The sequence below is a fragment of the Poecilia formosa genome, unplaced genomic scaffold (genome assembly GCF_000485575.1).
Source record: "Poecilia formosa unplaced genomic scaffold, Poecilia_formosa-5.1.2 Scaffold98, whole genome shotgun sequence".
NCBI lineage: Eukaryota > Metazoa > Chordata > Actinopteri > Cyprinodontiformes > Poeciliidae > Poecilia > Poecilia formosa.
The window spans coordinates 1,800,557-1,818,310 of NW_006800037.1; the positions used below are offsets into that span (position 1 = coordinate 1,800,557).

At 42.3% G+C, this 17,754-nt stretch overlaps 2 protein-coding genes across 8 annotated transcripts in view; one reads left to right on the top strand and one right to left on the bottom strand.

Moving 5' to 3' along the window:
- The window catches only part of tle2a (TLE family member 2, transcriptional corepressor a), a 49,956-nt gene extending 39,634 nt beyond the window's left edge, over nucleotides 1-10,322 (top strand). For all 3 annotated transcript variants that reach the window (XM_007558749.2, XM_016674623.1, XM_016674624.1), the window contains exons 9-20: nucleotides 513-608; nucleotides 1,084-1,128; nucleotides 2,720-2,881; nucleotides 3,820-3,946; nucleotides 4,706-4,905; nucleotides 5,264-5,340; nucleotides 6,428-6,677; nucleotides 6,779-7,026; nucleotides 8,535-8,682; nucleotides 8,771-8,921; nucleotides 9,091-9,167; nucleotides 9,292-10,322. In XM_007558749.2, coding sequence (XP_007558811.1) covers nucleotides 513-608; nucleotides 1,084-1,128; nucleotides 2,720-2,881; nucleotides 3,820-3,946; nucleotides 4,706-4,905; nucleotides 5,264-5,340; nucleotides 6,428-6,677; nucleotides 6,779-7,026; nucleotides 8,535-8,682; nucleotides 8,771-8,921; nucleotides 9,091-9,167; nucleotides 9,292-9,399 — 1,689 coding nt within the window. In that variant the 3' untranslated portion in view covers nucleotides 9,400-10,322. The remainder of the gene's footprint in view (nucleotides 1-512; nucleotides 609-1,083; nucleotides 1,129-2,719; nucleotides 2,882-3,819; nucleotides 3,947-4,705; nucleotides 4,906-5,263; nucleotides 5,341-6,427; nucleotides 6,678-6,778; nucleotides 7,027-8,534; nucleotides 8,683-8,770; nucleotides 8,922-9,090; nucleotides 9,168-9,291) is intronic.
- Nucleotides 10,323-11,484: 1,162 nt separating this feature from the next.
- The window catches only part of tle2b (TLE family member 2, transcriptional corepressor b), a 101,480-nt gene continuing 95,210 nt past the window's right edge, over nucleotides 11,485-17,754 (bottom strand). For all 5 annotated transcript variants that reach the window (XM_016674626.1, XM_016674627.1, XM_007558752.2 and 2 more), the window contains exon 20: nucleotides 11,485-15,779. In XM_016674626.1, coding sequence (XP_016530112.1) covers nucleotides 15,672-15,779 — 108 coding nt within the window. In that variant the 3' untranslated portion in view covers nucleotides 11,485-15,671. The remainder of the gene's footprint in view (nucleotides 15,780-17,754) is intronic.

Below are 17,754 nucleotides of genomic sequence, written 5' to 3' on the forward strand. Positions count from 1 at the left end.
GAGGAGTTAGATGCTAAAAATTTGCACAAAACAATCCAACACTGCGTGGGGAAAAGTATATTCTAAAACTAGTCGGGTAAAGTTAAAAACACAATGTCACATCCGTCTCTATCGCCGTGTTTTGAAAATGTCCTAGTTGGAGCGATGTTATTCCACAATGTGCTCACATTTGTTTTCAGCTTTTGACTTTAGCTCACTCCCTCTCCCATCTTCTGCACTGCCGTTAAGAAAACTCTGCCTCCCGCTGCTTCCCTCAGTGGGCCGGCCAGTCGATGCAGCCTGATATTCTTTCACATTCATCTCTGCGGCTCATGAGCCTGACATGATTTATGCACTCCCCCTCACCTCATTATCACCCTCTTCCTCCCTTTCCACCCTCACGCCCTTTCTCCTACTCCTCTGCACTTCCTTGCTTCATCTCCTCCTCTATATAAATTTCTCCTCTCCATCCTTCATCCTCACGTGTGCGAACGCTCACTCTTTTTGCCTTTTGAACCCTCCCCTCGCTGCAGAGCTCCCTCTCCAACGGGGACAAGGGTCGCCCAACAGACTACCTCAGCAACGGCAAGAAGAGGAAAGCTGAAGAGAAGGAGTTCATGACAGACTATGTGAGGACACTTTCATAACACTCTTAAATGTTTGAGTAACTGCAGGAAAGTTTCACCCAACTCCTCCAATTCGAGTCAGATAAAAGACACGGTGTCTTTTGTGCAGTGGAAGACCAGCAGACTTTGGGGAACTGCCCTCTTTCTATCTAAAATATTTACAGTTCTGACTCTCTGTACTGTTTTCTTGGAGTAACTGTGGAGGATCACTCATGTGATCCTCCACAGTTACTCCAAGAAAACAGTGTCGAGTGAGTTTTAGCCAATTACGTTGCTTGAAAGTAGAAAGTCATTGATTTGAGACTTGTTTACTGTACACTGTTAAAATAGTATAAGGGTCGTTTACATTTGTACTGCTTGTTTTTTATCTTTACTTTCTGTCAAGTTTGTTTGTCTATGCTCTCTGCATACAGCAGGTAACCTAGGAGTGTTTTATTTATTTATTTATTTATTATTATTATGCCCTTTTCTCTCGCAGGGCAGCGATGCGGATAAGAGCGATGATAATTTGGTGGTGGATGAGGTTAGTAGGCGGCCGCCGGCCTCTGTTTGCTTCACTTGACCGCTTTCATCAGCATGCACCGTGTAAACACAGCCAGCAGAATCACATGAATAGGAATAATGATGCCCGCCTCTGCTTCTGCCTGACCTCATTTAGACGCACACACACATCCACAACGCACACAGGTGCACAATCTGAGCTGCAGTTCAGGAAGCCTGCGGTGTTTAAAAAAATAAATACAATTAAATAAAATATGCACGTACAATCCTGAAACAATATAGTTTTCACATTTGCACAACATTAAGGCAACATTTGACTCGGCTTTAAAATGTCTTGAAAAGAGGAATTTTTCTGATTAGTTTTCTAAAGTGTTAAAAATCAAGTAATGCTTAATGAATTTTGTGCTTTTTTTACTTTGATATGCATTTCTGTTAGATTTATCTCTGATTTGACAAGACACACCTCTGTTCTAACTTTGAGTCTGTCTGAAATTAGGTTTTTAAATTACTGACTGAACACACTTTTTACTTCTCTGGACTCTTGACCAAAACCTGCAATAAAAGTGCAGGTTTTAGTCATTTCTACAAATCAGACCATAACTCTTAAATCAAAGAAATATGACTTGGGAAGGACACTCACATTTCGATTACCAACACAAGAGTTACAGATTTGGAAAAGGACACTCTCTATGTTTTGCCCAGATGCCAAAAAGCAGTCTTTTTTTTTTTCCTTGTCCTTTGTTTTTCTTGTGGATCCTGCATTTAATACTTCTATTTAAACTTCAAGAAAAAAAAGTCCAGTAGTTTGATGCTGGAAAAGTATGCAATTTTGATGTTAGAAGGTTCAGCATCCACTGAGGATTAAAGTCTTTTTTTTGGGTGCTTGGAGATTTTGTTCAGGCTGACATGCAGCCAAAACAGCCTCCCTAAAACGGAAAGGGTTTGAGCTCAGGTCATAGTTTCAGTCTAAACCTCCTGTCTTGTAGTGAAGTGCTCTCCAAGATCATGTCGAGATGAACATCAGTGAATTGTCAGCAGGCTCTGTAACTGCAGGATATAGACAGAGAGGAAGACGTAATGAAAGACATGTTTCTAAGTTACCTGTGATATGTGTGTTAATGATCAGTTAAACATGTATGAGTCCAGGTTAGTAAGAGCTGCTCTGTTTTTGAGGTAACTTATGGAAGTTTTTCTCAGGCGAAAATAGGATTTCAAAATCTACAGCTGCTTTAAAATGTCTTAGGAAATGCGTTAAATCATAAACGAGCGGCTTCGGGGAAGTAAAGAATCTCATTCAGTTTGTTTGTTGGGTTTTTTTTTTCTTCAAAGAGAGCATTTCCTTTAAAGGTTGAGATCAAATTCCTGAACTTTAAACTTGAATCTTGTTTAAAGCAAAACAGAAACTTTAGCTGCATCATTTAGTTTTTACTCTAAGCAGACTTTGGTTTGCTGTGAGCACAGCGGAACGAACCTGACAAACAAAGAAGCAAAGCAAAACAATTTCAAAACCGGACAAATATCAAATGACATATAAAACAAACAAAAAAATGAAATGGGAGCTACGGCTTTTGTTCTTTTGTCATATTTAATACACTGTTGCATTTTGCATTCAGGACCCATCGTCCCCCCGCAGCGTGCAGTCGTACTCGTCAAGGGAGAACGGTTTAGACAAGATCCCCCCGTCCCGTAAGGAAGGGCCCCCACAGGCCAGCCCCACCTCCCTGGCTTCATCAAGCAGCGCTCCGTCCCCCTCCCGAGGCAAAGATCCCCCACAGGTAGATGGAAATATGTGCTGTCAAACAAATCTCCGCGTTCCTCTTCAATACCACATTCACATGTGCAGCTACACGTAAAGCGTTTCTTTCTGAGCACATCGCTTTTCCGTGCTGCCACACTGTTGTTTTGCCATTTTGTTCAGGATCAGTAGTTTCTCACTTACTGTGCTACAACCGTCCAGCCGTCCCTCAGCGATTGTGTTGCCACTTTGTCATTGTGGGTTATATTTTGCAACTCATTTGCCTTCTCAGTCTTTTTTTTTACTGATGAATTACTTTTTGTGTGTTTTGCTTTTATATACAAATCCCTATAAAATGCAAGTTATGTTATTCTAAAAATAACATACCCAGAAAAAGAAAACGAACAAAAAAAAAATATGTAGCTGAATAAGAGAGAATAAAAGAGAAAATGTACAAGATTTGTATGGACATTTGTGCACGAACACCTTGATTTTAGTTTTTAGCAGCTGTGTAATTATCAAGAGTTCAGTGCTTCTGCCTCCCTGAGACAGTTTCAACTTTCACTACGTGACAATTATCCGGCATTCATTTGTGTTTTTGACACTGAAAAAGTTTGAAAAGCAAAACTAAAAGGTAAACGCCAAATCCAATCTGCACTGTCTGGATAATAATAGGGAGGTTCAATGAATTTTAAGGGGAATCAATAATTTTACCACTTGTGTTTTTGTTAAACGACAGTCTTTTTGAACTGAACAAATCTATTAACATTAAATGTTGATTTTTCTTCTCTCTAAAAATGTCTGTGGGAGAAGATGCTGCTGCACTGAAAGTATTTTTAATTTTTTTTTTATTTTGTAATTTTTACTGGAGCCAAAAAAATATTTTGAGCACTGAATGACTGAATATAACGAATGAATGTACTGTAGTGAATAACCTGCCACCACATCTCTGTCCTTATCTCTGTTCCTGTCCTCCAGAGAGAGAAGTCTAGCACCCCTGGTATGAAGCCGGGGACCCCCATGTCTCAGGAGTCCAACACCCCGGGGCCGAGTGGGCCCCCACAGTTCAGACCGGTGCCAGGAAAGCCCGGCGTCGACCCTCTTGGTACTCGCGTCTCTACGCTTAACCATTCAGTAGCTTTAATGCTAAATCTGTAACTCTGCAATTAACAATCTGCACTCAACCTTTCAATTAGAAATGGGATTTCACTTTTGCACTTCAGCCCGCAGTGACCCTGTTCCTTGCAGCGTCGGTCAGAGCCGGGCTGCACTAGTTGGTATGAGCGTCAGCCCGCTCCTCGCCGCCGACCACCATCTGGACTTAATAAGCAGCTGTGGGCAGAAATATTCAGCGTGCTTCACTTTTTAAATGGAAAGATTAGGAGAGGTGATGGACTGTGACTGTGAGCCGCTTCATAATGAGCCTCCATCTAGATTCCACTGTATCTTTCTCTCTTTTTTTTTTTTTTTTTTTTACACTTTACTTGTTGGTGTCTGCTCCAATTTTGCACACTCTATTATGCATGCGAGCAAGCATATATATACACAATGCACCTACATGTGGCGAGGAGGACATAAAGGATGGGGATACACACAGACTTACCACGTGCTGCCTCCGTGCAGGACACCACTGTGGCCAGCAGGGGTCAGTAGTGGTCCAGTCCTGCAGCTGGTTCACAGCTCGTCGGTCACAGGTGTCTGAAAGGCTCGTTTTAATAGATTTTGCATCATGTTCAAGCCGGTGACAAAAATCACACAGAAGGATTCTGAATGACTGACGCACTGAATTGTTTCCTTCAATCACAAATTTGTTCAGAAGTGTTCTCCAGAGCGTTGAACACTCTTCTGTCTCCTTCTCTCCCAGCTCTTGGTCTGAGGAATCCCCTGGCGGTGCAGGGGGCCTACCCTCCGGGGGCTTTTGGCCTGCCCCCTCCGGGGGTGAACGGAGATCTTCCCGGGGCGGGGGGCTACGGCGCCGGCCTCCACCTGGTCTCCCCCCAGATGAACGGAGCTGCGGCGGCGGCGGCGGCTGCAGCTGCTGCGGGCTACGGCCGGTCCCCTGTGGTGAGGCTGGCACGCTGCAGACAATTTGTCTTTGCAGTGTCACTGTCATATGTGGTGCCTCAGCATATAAAGCTGTCAGAAAGGGCAAAAATCTGGATATTTATGGAGACGACATGAGTGTTTCAAAGGAAAAGCAACTGCAGTGTGATTTATCTTTAAAAATCTGGCAGTCTGTGACCTTGCCTCTTAAAAACCTCTTTGCTCTTTTATTATCTTGTTTTATTCAGATCTTTTTATCCAGATACTGTCACTGCATTATCCATTTTAATGAGCTAGTGCTCTTCTTTATGAACCACTGTCTCTCTCCTCTCCTTAAGCCATTTTTTTTTATTATTCTAAGGCATCTTATCTGCTGCAGGTGGGCTACGAGTCTCCACACTCACACATGAGGGTCCCTGGGCTTCCGGCCAGCCTGCAGTCGGCCTCAGGAAAACCGTGAGTTTCCTTTTCCTAATTATTAAAATCTTCTCTGGTTCAAAAGTGGTCCCGCCAGTTCAGCAGAAATTTCCAGCTCAGTGTTCAGGTCAATGGTTTGTTTTGTTTTTTTTTTGTTTTGTTTTGTTTTTTTTTGTTTTTTTTTCTTATTTTCAGTCTTAAACAGAAGCAGGAGAGACAGAATCCTTAAAAAGCTCCCAGGTTTTCTTTTGAATAATGTGATTATGTCTCGTATATTACACATTCTAGATGACAATGAGTTTTTACCAAAGACCAAATGTGGCGCTTTGTAAAAGTATTTGTCCTGCTTGAACTTTTTCACATTTTCTCTCTTTACAGCCACAACTTTCAGCATATTTTAACTGTAATTTAATTTGTGATCAACAAACTAAAAGCGCTGGAAATAAAATACTTGGTATGCAAAATGTTGTACAGATCAAAACCTGAAAAGTGTGGTGAGCATTTACATTAAGCCCCCCTTTTTTGATATCTCTAGATTAAAAATAAAAATCAGTGAGTTGATTTCAGAAGCTACTTGATTAGTAAATAGACTCCACCTTTATTTCACTGAATTTCAGTATAAATGCGCCCAGAATTCACATTCCTCACTGTGAAGCTCGGTATTGGCAGCATCATGCTTTGCAGATGCGTTTCTTCCTAAGGGACCGGGGAAGCTGGTCAGAGTTGATGGGGAGAACGACGGATTGAGGAGAAAATTTGGCATTTTGAAGATTTTAAAAGTGGATATTAACTGCTGTTCAATATTCAGTATGATTAAATTTGAGGTATTTTGCAAATAACTCTGGGTAAACGGTCCTGCCTCTATGTGCAAAGCTAGAGTGTTTAATAAAAGACTTGGAGCAAAAAATGTTTTGAATATTGAATGAGGGAGGCGTGGGGATGCTTAATACAAAAGCCTGCTACACTTTTCAGGTTTAGTATCTTTCAAACCACATAGTTTTATTAGCTTTCTGCCTTGTCATAAGCACACAGTTAAACACAAATCCAAAAAATAAAAAATAAAATCACTCTTGTTTCAATCATAAATGCATCTTTCAATCAGTCCTTTCCTCTCTCCTCTTGCCAGCGCCTACTCGTTCCACGTGAGCGCCGACGGCCAGATGCAGCCGGTGCCGTTCCCCCCCGACGCCCTGCTGGGCCCGGGCATCCCGCGCCATGCCCGTCAGATCCACACGCTGAGCCACGGGGAGGTGGTGTGCGCCGTCACAATCAGCACCTCCACACGCCACGTCTACACCGGAGGCAAGGGCTGCGTCAAGGTGTGGGACATCAGCCAGCCGGGAAGCAAGAGCCCCATGGCCCAGCTGGACTGTCTGGTGAGACATGATGGGAGAGTGGAAGCCAAACGCAGCAGCAGCATATTTTATTGCACCACGCGTAAACTTTAACGCACTCCACACCCTCCGTGTCCGATCAGAACCGGGATAACTACATCCGCTCCTGCAAGCTGTTGTCTGACGGTCGGACCCTGATCGTCGGAGGCGAGGCCAGCACGCTGTCCATCTGGGATCTGGCCACGCCGACTCCCCGCATCAAGGCGGAGCTGACGTCGTCCGCCCCGGCCTGCTACGCCCTGGCCATCTCCCCCGACAACAAGGTCTGCTTCTCCTGCTGCAGCGACGGCAACATCGTCGTCTGGGACCTGCACAACCAGACGCTGGTCAGGTAGGAGCAAGAAACGTCAGATCAGTCTGAAACGGTTTCAGTCGGACGAGGAGAGCAGATGGAAACTAAGAAAATACCCAGATTAGTTTTTTAGTAAGTTGGCGCTGGTGAAGTGGGGAGGAAGAGTTCTGGTAAAATCAACTTTAAAAAGGCAGATTTCTGGTTTTCAGCTGAGGTTCTGTCTCACTCTATAAAGTGTAATTTGTAAAGTTCCTGCCAGGTTATTAATGGTTTTACCATTAGAGCACGGGGTAAATACTCCCAAAGAACCATTTTCTTTCCCCACATTAGCACTGCAGTCTTAAATCTTCTACCACTGAATTTCCAGAAAAGACGAGCCATAAAGTCATCCGCAGGAGACATTTCTGCTACTGCATGTTCAGCTGTTTATCTACATGCAGTGCTGCAGCAGCTATTAGCATCTGTTGCTCATAAAACAGTCAGGAAACCTCCAGGACAAGCTCCCAGAGGACCCATCCTTTAGTTTATAAACTGACAAGCTTCAGGAAAGATGACCTGATATTATCTCCTCATGCATCTAAAATGCTGACAGCACCAAAATGTAACCGGATCTCATATAGTGGAAGGCATAATAGGTTAGCTAATCCACACATTTATGCAGATATTCATGACCATTTCTCTGTAGCTTGAATAGAAAATTTAGGAAACGTATCGCCTCTTTCTGTTTCTGTCACTTTGCACCACAAGCAGTGATGTCAGTAATGCATTTCAAAGAAACGCGTTACTCTAATCCTACCACTATTTTCAGTAACGAGTAATCCAACACGTTACTGTGCTTCAAATCCAGTAATCAGATTAAAGTTACTTATTCAAATCACTGTGTGCTGCTATTACTTGGAGTTTTACAGACATTTGTGGAGCACACAAAAATTATTCAAGTTTATATTTTGGACTGTTGTAAACATGAAACAATCTCCATTGTTCTATAAAATAACTTGCAATTAAGTAAGTATTGGCAAAAACAGGTGCTTACAGTAACTGATAAAGTAACTTGTAATCTAACTTAGTTACTTTCCAAATCAAGTAGTCAGTGAAGTCAATAAATTACTTTTTGAAGAGTAATCAATAATCTTATTAAAGTTACTTTTTCAAAGTAACTATGCCATCACTGGCCACAAGAGCATCAAATGTATAAAAGTCTGAGCGAATGATGTAACCAGACTTTCATACAGTCTCATTGTATTTTTCTGTGTGTGTGTGTCACTGCATGTGTTTCCAGTCGGGAGAAAAATCCTGTAATTCATGTAGATGAACCGTCTCCCTGCACTGCAGAGAGTTTACAACAGGAGGAGGATCAGATATTTACAGAAAGAAACGTTCAACTTGACATGATCTGGGTCATGTGGCTGCTAATTGTGGAAAAAAAATAATAATTTTAATAGAAACCTTAAGATTTCCTAGCACCGATCCTTCTGTCACATTTTAACTACTTTAGTGGAAAAAACCCCCACTGATGCCTGATGGGTTTTATGTCCTTTTTTGTGCAGGCAGTTCCAGGGCCACACAGACGGAGCGAGCTGCATCGACATCTCCAATGATGGCACCAAGCTCTGGACGGGAGGGCTGGACAACACGGTCCGCTGCTGGGACCTGAGAGAGGGCCGGCAGCTGCAGCAGCATGACTTCACCTCGCAGGTACTCGGTCAGGACTCTTGCTACCTGAAGTTAGCATCCTATAAATGACACAAAAAATAAAAACAATCACCCTCCCTGTGCGCCCCAGATCTTCTCCCTGGGTTACTGTCCGACAGGCGAGTGGCTGGCTGTGGGGATGGAGAGCAGCAACGTGGAAGTGCTGCACGTCTCCAAACCCGACAAGTACCAGCTGCACCTCCACGAGAGCTGCGTCCTCTCCCTCAAGTTCGCATACTGCGGTACGCGCACGCACATTGAAAACCTGCATTGACTATGTAGCACTACTTTAGGGTATTTAATCACAGGGAGGTAAAAACCCATTTTACTCCCGGTCGGAACCATCCGTAGCTCACCCCCCCATGGGGCTTTATCTGCTGACATGACAGCAGTGTGTGTTTTGTCCTGTAGGTAAATGGTTCGTGAGCACGGGGAAAGATAACCTCCTAAACGCCTGGCGGACGCCCTACGGATCCAGCATATTCCAGGTAGAATCTGTTTTATTTTCACACAGGACACAATAGATTTGACTCAGCAAACCTGAGAGCTTCAGTTTCTCTTTAAACCTTGTAGTTTGTAAAGCTTCCTCTTCCTCTTCGTCTCTCCGCACAGTCTAAGGAGTCTTCATCAGTTCTCAGCTGTGACATCTCACCTGATGACCAGTTCATCGTCACCGGCTCTGGGGACAAGAAGGCCACAGTCTATGAAGTCATTTACTGATCTCTGATTGGCTCCTCACTGAAAGCTAACGATCCCCGGGGGGAGGAGGGGGCCAAGTCGAGGCCCCCCCCTCACCCCTCCCTGCACCAGTGACTGTACAGGGTGTCGGCGGTGTGTGAAGAGCAAGAGACACTCAACTCGTACTTCGTCGTTTTGTTCGCGTTTGTGAGAAATGAGCGAGAGAGAAGCAAGGAGACGCAAAGTCACATCTCTGGAAAATAAACTTTGGTGTTTAATGCTCTGAGAAAGCTGGTTAGTCTATAGCTACGCTAAAGTGGGATTCCTCCAAAGAACTTTTCTTTTTTTTTTGTTGTTCTTTTTTTAAAAAGAAAACAAAACAAAATAAAACCTCTGTAGTGCAAAAGAAGTTAGAAGAAAACATTTCTTTTTTTCTCTTTTTTTTTCCCCTTTTGGATTAATTGCAAACAGTTGAACTGATTTGAATGGAGGAGGTTTAATTAGAGCTGTCCTGACGGGGGTCCAAGCCGGAGTCATCCGGCCCTGTGTGAGTTCTGATCGGCACACAGCACATGTCGGGGTGCTCTACTGACGTTCCAGATACTTTTTGCTTTTCCTTTTTTTTATTTTTTTTATTTTATTTTTTTATTTCAGCATCATGATTGTAACATTTTTTTTCATGTATACGTGACAGAACAGGGCTTAGTTGGTTTCCTCTGAAACATCCAGAGAATCGGACTGTTTTCATTCATTTAAAATTGGGGAAAACGATCTCGAATACAAAGACTTGGAAGTCGGTTCAAACGACACGTTCTCTTGTGGTTCAGGGTAAGCGCGTCTTTCATTCAGTATTTCATGTTCTTTCGTTGTATTTGTTAGGGCACATACAGATGGACTGGCCTGTATTTTCATAGCTACCATTCTGATCCATGAACATGTAAATAAAGGTCTCTAAAGGCAAAGGAGATTGTCCTCTGACTTCATGTTGCTTTTAGAACATCGATTTGAGCATCTGCTTCTGAAAATCCAACAGTGTCCTGCTTTTTTTTGTTTGTTTTCTTGACCTTTGCCTGTGTGTGTGTGTGTGTGTGTGTGTGTGTGTGCGCTTGTGATGGAAGAAATTAAAATAATCGCACACTAGCACAAGTTTTCCAAGTCAGGCTTTTGGCAGATTTCATCTGGATGTTTCAAACTGTGCAAAGAAGGAAAAAAAAAAAATGGAAGCATTTGTTGCCTATTTGTTCAAACCCTAGCAGCCAGAACAGCGTGTTCTCACAGCATGGTGTCAGAAAGCATCTTAGAAATATTTAGATGAGAAATGAAGGCTGCTGAAGGTGAACGCGCGCTGCCTCCTCTCTCCTGTGATGACTGCGCTTCTCTCATTCAGAGGGATCTCCGAGTTTATCGACTGTCTGGAGGATCAGAGGTGAGGTGGGCGGAGGGGGGAGGAATTGTCTTGGGATTTAAACACACAGCATGAACTATCGTTCATGGCGCTGCCGCTGTAAGATCTCAGACTTTCACGGTGAGGCTTGTGCTTAGTGTGTGTTGGATCTGAACTCGTTATGATAATGCTCCAGAGGACGCTTTTCAGTGATCATGGAGAATGTTCCGCTGAGATGCTTTAAATGTTCCCGACGACATCATGGCCCGAAACAATCAGATTGATCGTGATGAATCGATTATTGTAATGACTGTCGACCAGTAATTGATTGTTAACTGGAGCATATAGAGTGTAAACCATGCCATTTGCTGAAGGAACACCACGCTCAGCAGTGTTATGGCACAGAGAATATGTACTTTTGTGTACAAGATGAAAAACCTTTGCAAATACATTCTACCCTGAACTACGTAGGTTTAGTTCAACCTGGTTCAAATTCTGCACTAAGTGAAAATAAGCCAAACCACAGCTGTGAGGCTAGATATATAAAGCAAATACTTGCATCGTTTTTGTCAGTAGTAATTAAATATTTATATTAAAAAAATGCTAAAGGAAACTGTTGACTCTCACGTTAGCCTGCTAATGTGCTTTAAACCCTGTTTATAACGTAAAGATTTCAGCGTGGAACAAACTGTTGACATTTTTGTTAATTATTCAGTGAAAATGAAAGATTTTGACACCTGAAATGATGAGCACAAGTTTGGTTTATTCTTCACAGATAGCATTTGTTGTACAGCACAAGGAAAAAAACGCATAAGGAGGGGAAGACAGTGCATTTAAAAAAAAAAAAAGAAAGTTCCTTGGCTTTCCAAAACAGAAAAGTTAATATAAGCCATAAAAGAAAAAAGTTTTTTGTTTTTTTTTTACACTGTTGAAACAGAAGCACAGGTGGGGCAGGGAAATGTTGATTAATTCAAACAAAGTATCAAATACAATGTCCCAAATACTGACGCTAGACCACCATATGCATAGCCATTATACAGCATCGTTTTGAGTAGCATACAAGCGTGTGTACGTGAGAGTCATTTATGGCTACCTGGGGCTTTTGGACAGAGAGGGAAAAAAAAAAAAAGAGGCAGGAAGCTGTACAGAACGTCTCTGACTCTGCAGAAGGCCCTCATGATTCTCATGTTCGGCTTCAGCGCTGCAGCTAAAAAACACAGATAAACTTTTCTAACATTGGATACAGGTAAACAAAATTGCATACCGCCTTTATTATTTTCTGAAAAGAGGACCGTTAAGGATCGCCACTGTATAAAATATGATTTTTTTTTTTTGCCTTTTGAGCAGCTCAGCTTTAGTGCAACAAGCATGCAGTGAAAGTGGAGCCTCCTTCATAGCAAATCTTTAGTGCCTGCTGAACACGGGCACGAATCAAAAGAAGTAGGAGCTGAAAACAACATAAGGGCTAAGAAACAGACTCAAGTACACTTACTACCACTTTTGAAAAGGAGGGGATAAAGAATAAACAACAAACAGTGGAGTTCTTGGTAGGTTTTCAATACATCCCACCTGTGTTCCCTTGATTATCTATCTCCATATGTACGTATCCCCCTCTGAGCCCAAAACAAGCCACAGGCAACCCGAGTACATAAACATATTATACAGGACAAGCAATCACTAGTCATAAAAAAAAAATAATGAAATGGTGCAGTGAATTAATAGAAGAAATTGAAATGTGCCTTTTATTTCTAAACACAGGCTCTACAGAAATGGAGAGCGCTGATAGTTTTCTTATTTTGGAATATGTGAAGTGATGTGGAAAGTAGAAAAGTCCAAATAAATATGTTTAATGCTCATTACAATACATGTCTGTAGGCTAACTGTGGTTAGCTTTTAGCACGTACTGAAAACAGATCAAACCCGTCCACATTTCAAAGTTTTAGTTGCAGCTTCATGAAATCAAAAGAAAAAAAAAACTAGAGCTGTTCAAAATTTGCTAAAGTTGCTATAAAGGAGTGGTGGTGTCCCACAACCAGTTCTGTTCATTTATTCTCCCATTCTGGTGGTACAGTAAAAGTAACATACAGCTGAGGCCTTTGCTACAACAGCCGACTGCGACGGACTGAGCTGAGGAAGCATGTTAGCATCAACATGCTTTAGCATCAACGTGCTTCCTCAGCTCAGGTTGCTAACTATTGGGAAGTGATCAAGTGTCCAGCACAGTAAAAACCTCCAAACGGTTGACTTGTGAAGTGGTGTGTCTCCCTCTCAGTCCAACCCAGAGGATTTTGGAGACTTTGTAGAAAGCATGGCATATTTAAAACCCAAGTTGTCGAGTCTAAACAGCAAAACAGATTAAACTTATCTTTTGAAACACGGCATAAAAACTGACACGGATCAGCAGTTCTTCAGAAATATTAACGTATGATTTACATCACCCTCCACAATTATTGACACTTATAGAAATGAGTAAAAAAATATCTTGGAATAAATTAATGTTTTACTGCAGTAGCATCAGTTTGCATTAACCGTTTTCAGCAGCTTTCTAGCAGTGACCATGATTTACCCTTTGACATTTCCCTCATTGTCTGTGGGCAAGATAATCATGGGTCTTTTGTCCCATTTCCAGTTGTTTTAAGCTTTTTAAGTATTGGTCTGACTGTAAATATGGACAATTTGAGATTAGTAGCAATTTTTGAAGCGATTTTATAACTTAATCACTCTTCAAATTAGGAAAGACGGGAACATTAAAGTGAGACGCGTATACTAAATCTCTGGAGAACAGGACATTTGTGTCTCATATCAATAACCCAATAAAACAAAATTTGTATCAATTAAAATAAAAATGTAAAATGTATACAATGGGAAATGTTTCAGAGACATTTACAGATACTGTAAGGGTTGGCAAGCACATTTTGATATTTTATTCCTGAATTAAGGAAAAAAAAAAACGGTTTTCAACACTTTTCAGTGTATTACTACGATAAAAGGTACATTTTAAAATGTTTTTTATACACTTTTACCAGGAGTGCCAATAAACATGGAGGGTGCTGTTTGTCCTCATGTTCAGTGTCTGTGATATGAAGACAGATTATGTTGATTACAATGCATTTTCCACTGAAAACAGCAAAATCATACTTCCCATTACCTCAGATTTAGGCACCGGTGTCTATTTATGTAAAACTTAAATGTCAATATAATGCACATATAAAACATAACGGAATTTGATTAGCTTTGCATGTATAAAACAAAAGCTTTAGACTTAAAAATAGTGAATATGCAACAGGTAATGAGCGAACAAGAGAAAGTTTCAAACAACTTCATTGCTCAGCAGCATCTCAAATTTGTTTAAAAAGCGACGTGTGGGGGTCCTTTTGGTGCCAAGATTTTGCTCGGGCACAGCCGCAGACTTCCTGCAATGCCACCTGTTGTCCCGGCAACCGCTTCAGACCATGGAAAAGTGGCAATTTATTTTCACACTGTGGCATTTCCAAGGATCAAACAAACAAGATACAGCGTTTTAATTGGTGATCTTAGCTGGACACAGTGTGCTGTGTGCAGATAACACCGCTGCGTTAGACCCCCTCTGTTTTCAGTTAGTGGACTTTGCCAACTTCACATTTAGTTTACAGACACAGGAGTGGTGCATTCATTTAGATTTGTGGACGTGTTTAAAATGTTTGAACTCTAATTTAATGACAACCAATGGCTTATAGGACAAGGTTTAATCAGAGCAGGTAAGCAGGGATGGAGATGAAGAAATGCGGAAATGAAAACAGCAACTAGTTGCATAAAATTTGAAAGGAATTGGATTAGTCACTGCTTAGTTAGCTACTGATGATGGTGTAATCGCATGGTGTTAATTTGCCCTCCAGTGTGCCTCACAGTGAGCTTGGTTGTGCTGCTACTTCATCTAGCTGACAGCGCCTTTTAATGAGAGTGAGCGCGGCGCTGGATGTCAGGAGAACAATCCGGAGGAATTAGAGGCAACGGATCGGCTGATGTTCTCTGTTTGTGTCTCCGGGCCCTGGGAGAATCCCATCGACTCCCCTGCTCATTAGGCTGCTGCCTTTGTCAGACAAAAATAAAATAGATATTAGGCAGAAAGACAGGGGAGGGCGCTGGGATGAATGTGTAATTGGGTGCTCGGCACGTTGTCTCACGTTTACCTCAATCGGCGGCGGGAGTCGGGGGAGGGCAGGGAAACGTAACGGAGTGTTTGTACTCTCGGCTCTGTGCGTCTTGGGCGGATTTTCGTGTCGGTTTATGTGGAAATCTGAAGCATCTCGCCGCGTCATCGTTCCCCGGCTCCTGACACCTCTCGCTGGGGAGATGGAGCTGCAGCGTCAGCCTCATTAAGGCCTCCACTGTCTCGCTAATGAATCGATTGTGTGGTATCAGTGCCCCTGGCTGGCGCTCCCACCGTGCCGCTCCACGCCTCCTCTGGGGGCCTCCCTTCCACTGAGCTCTTAATCAGGAAACAGCCCTAATTACCCTACCTCCCTCGCCCCCCCCGAACCCCCCATTTAATGTCGCTTCCTTCTGCTCCATCGCTCTCTTACTCGTTTTTCCTCTCTTTCTCCTCACAACTTTATCTTTACACTCCACCGCCCTCTTCCCTTTGTCCTCCTTATCTTGCCGTTTCTCATTCTGTCCGTCTCTCTCTCCGCTATCATGCCTCATTCAACGAGCTTAGACTGGGTGGAGGAAGGGGAAGGTGAGGGGACATTTGGGAACAACTACAGCAGCTTATATTACAGCAAAACAAGAGGGCAGTGATGAAGTTTTAGGGCTGATGATACGAGAAGATGAAGGCGACGTTTGGCGGTGTTGAGAATCAAGCGGAGTTGATGCATAACAAACAAAAACAAAAAATAGAAATAAAGAAAAGCCTCTGTCCATCCTATTGTCTCCCGTGTCCGCTTATTCTTTAATACACCACTTCGTACACAGTGGCCTTCTTGTCGCCGGAGCCCGTCACTATGTACTTGTCATCTGGGGAGACGTCGCAGCTCAGCACAGATGAGGACTCCTTGGACTGCGAGTGGTTGAGAAGAACGTTGACAGATGGGGAGAAACCCACAAAAGAGAGAGAGAGAGAAATGAGGAAAGAATTAAAATAAGACTCAACGGTTAATCCTCCACCACACGAGACATATTTGCATTTCAAAACAGTCGGCAATTATCTCCAAACAGACAAACTCCGCAGATCCTGGATGCCGACTTATTCGCCTGCTCCTTTCTAGAGAAATGCTGCCTCTCTGAGGGCGGGTTGAAGAAGTCCAACGGCTTCCACGCACTGCTTCCTTTTTCTCCCCCCACCCTGTGCCAGAAAGTAGGACCTGTGCACCTGGTTTCGGATGGTCTAAAACTGCTCCATCATCATTCATTCTCCCTCTATTCATCACAGGTTCTCCTCCCCGTTCCCTCTCCCGCTCCTGTTGACTCTCTAAACTCCTCAGCCCTCTCCCGCTTACATGCGCAGCGGGGCTGTCAATCATCGGCGCACAGGGGAGAGACCATCTAACACAGGTTTCCTCATATTAGAGCGAGACAGCAGGAAGCGGGGGAAAAAAAAAAAGTCCAGAAGGAAGAAATGCACCGACAGTTTAAAGGAAACAAAAGCAAAGACAAAATGGGGAAAACAAATAAACATTCAACCTAGATTGGTAAAATTTATAAAAGTTGCTAAAAAGAGAATACTAAAACATTTTTTTTTTTAGAAAACAAGGAATGTGTTGCATAGTTGTTTCCCATTAAATCAAATACATTTTAGTAAACAGACAAAAATGACCGCGTTAAGTCGTCTGAGCTGAATGCTAAGCGTAAATGAGTATTTTCTGGTCCCTGCTAGCTGAGGAGTAAACACACTCTCAGAAAAAAATAAATAAAGAGCGGATCACACAAACCTGATGTTAAAAGGAAAGTTTAGCTCATTCAACTTTATAAAATCCACCACCTGCTAATGCAGGCTGACATTTCTGACCAGTTTTCTCTTTGCTCCGTCTTTAGCTCCATTCATCTTCCCATCAAATATGACCAACTGCATCACCACCATATGCTGTAGCCAGGGGCTGTGCACAAAGCTTTACACCAGACAGCGACCTGCATGTAGGCCAACAAGTTTAACATTTGTAATAACGACCTAATTGTTATTATCCAGAGTATTTGAGGAGGCTACGACAGAATGAGAATCTGTGTAAACATTTACGTAGCCGCATCCTGTTCCAACTTTGTTTGCAATCATTTATTTGTCAGTGTTTGGAAAGCAGAGTTGCTGAAACTAAATGCCTTGCTGTATAACTTGCAGTACGTCCTGCATAGGAACAGAAGTCCCACCCCCTGCTGGCGGACATGATAAGTGCAGCTTTCTGGTTCCTCAGCTTCGCTTCTCAAGCTATAGAAGGCAGCTTCCATCTTTTATGCATGTTGACAATCAATTCCTGAATCAACATGTTCAGTCGATGACATAAATTAGGCAGTATGATGTTGTTGTTTTTTAATTGTGTGTGAAATGCTTTCAGTGAATATTTATCACCCAGTATGTCACCGGTTTGACAAAATCTCTTGAAACGATGGATAAAACAAACTAAAAGGTTTGTGTTGTTTGCTGGTCGCTTGTTTTACTGTCCGACATTCATTAAAAACGCAGGAAAATGTTCTTGCAAGTAAATAATTTAATTTATCCTACAAAACAAAACAGTAATTCAGTGCTTATATAACATATCCTGTTGGCTTTTCCTGAAATGATTCACCATTATAAATGCTAAAAACAACACAAACAAAAAGAGAGCCTAATCAAAGACAAGTACCTCACTTAATAGGCACATATTGTTGCAGCTTATTACACAACACAATCTCTAAATTGTGGAGAAAAGCAGAACACAGAGCTTTGCAGCACAACCATGATATTTGGAGGACTGATAAAATGTACTCTTTGTGAATAATATTGTGTTGCCAAGACTGAGCAAGAAATAAAAAAAAAGGATGAAAGAAGAAATTTTAGGCAGGAT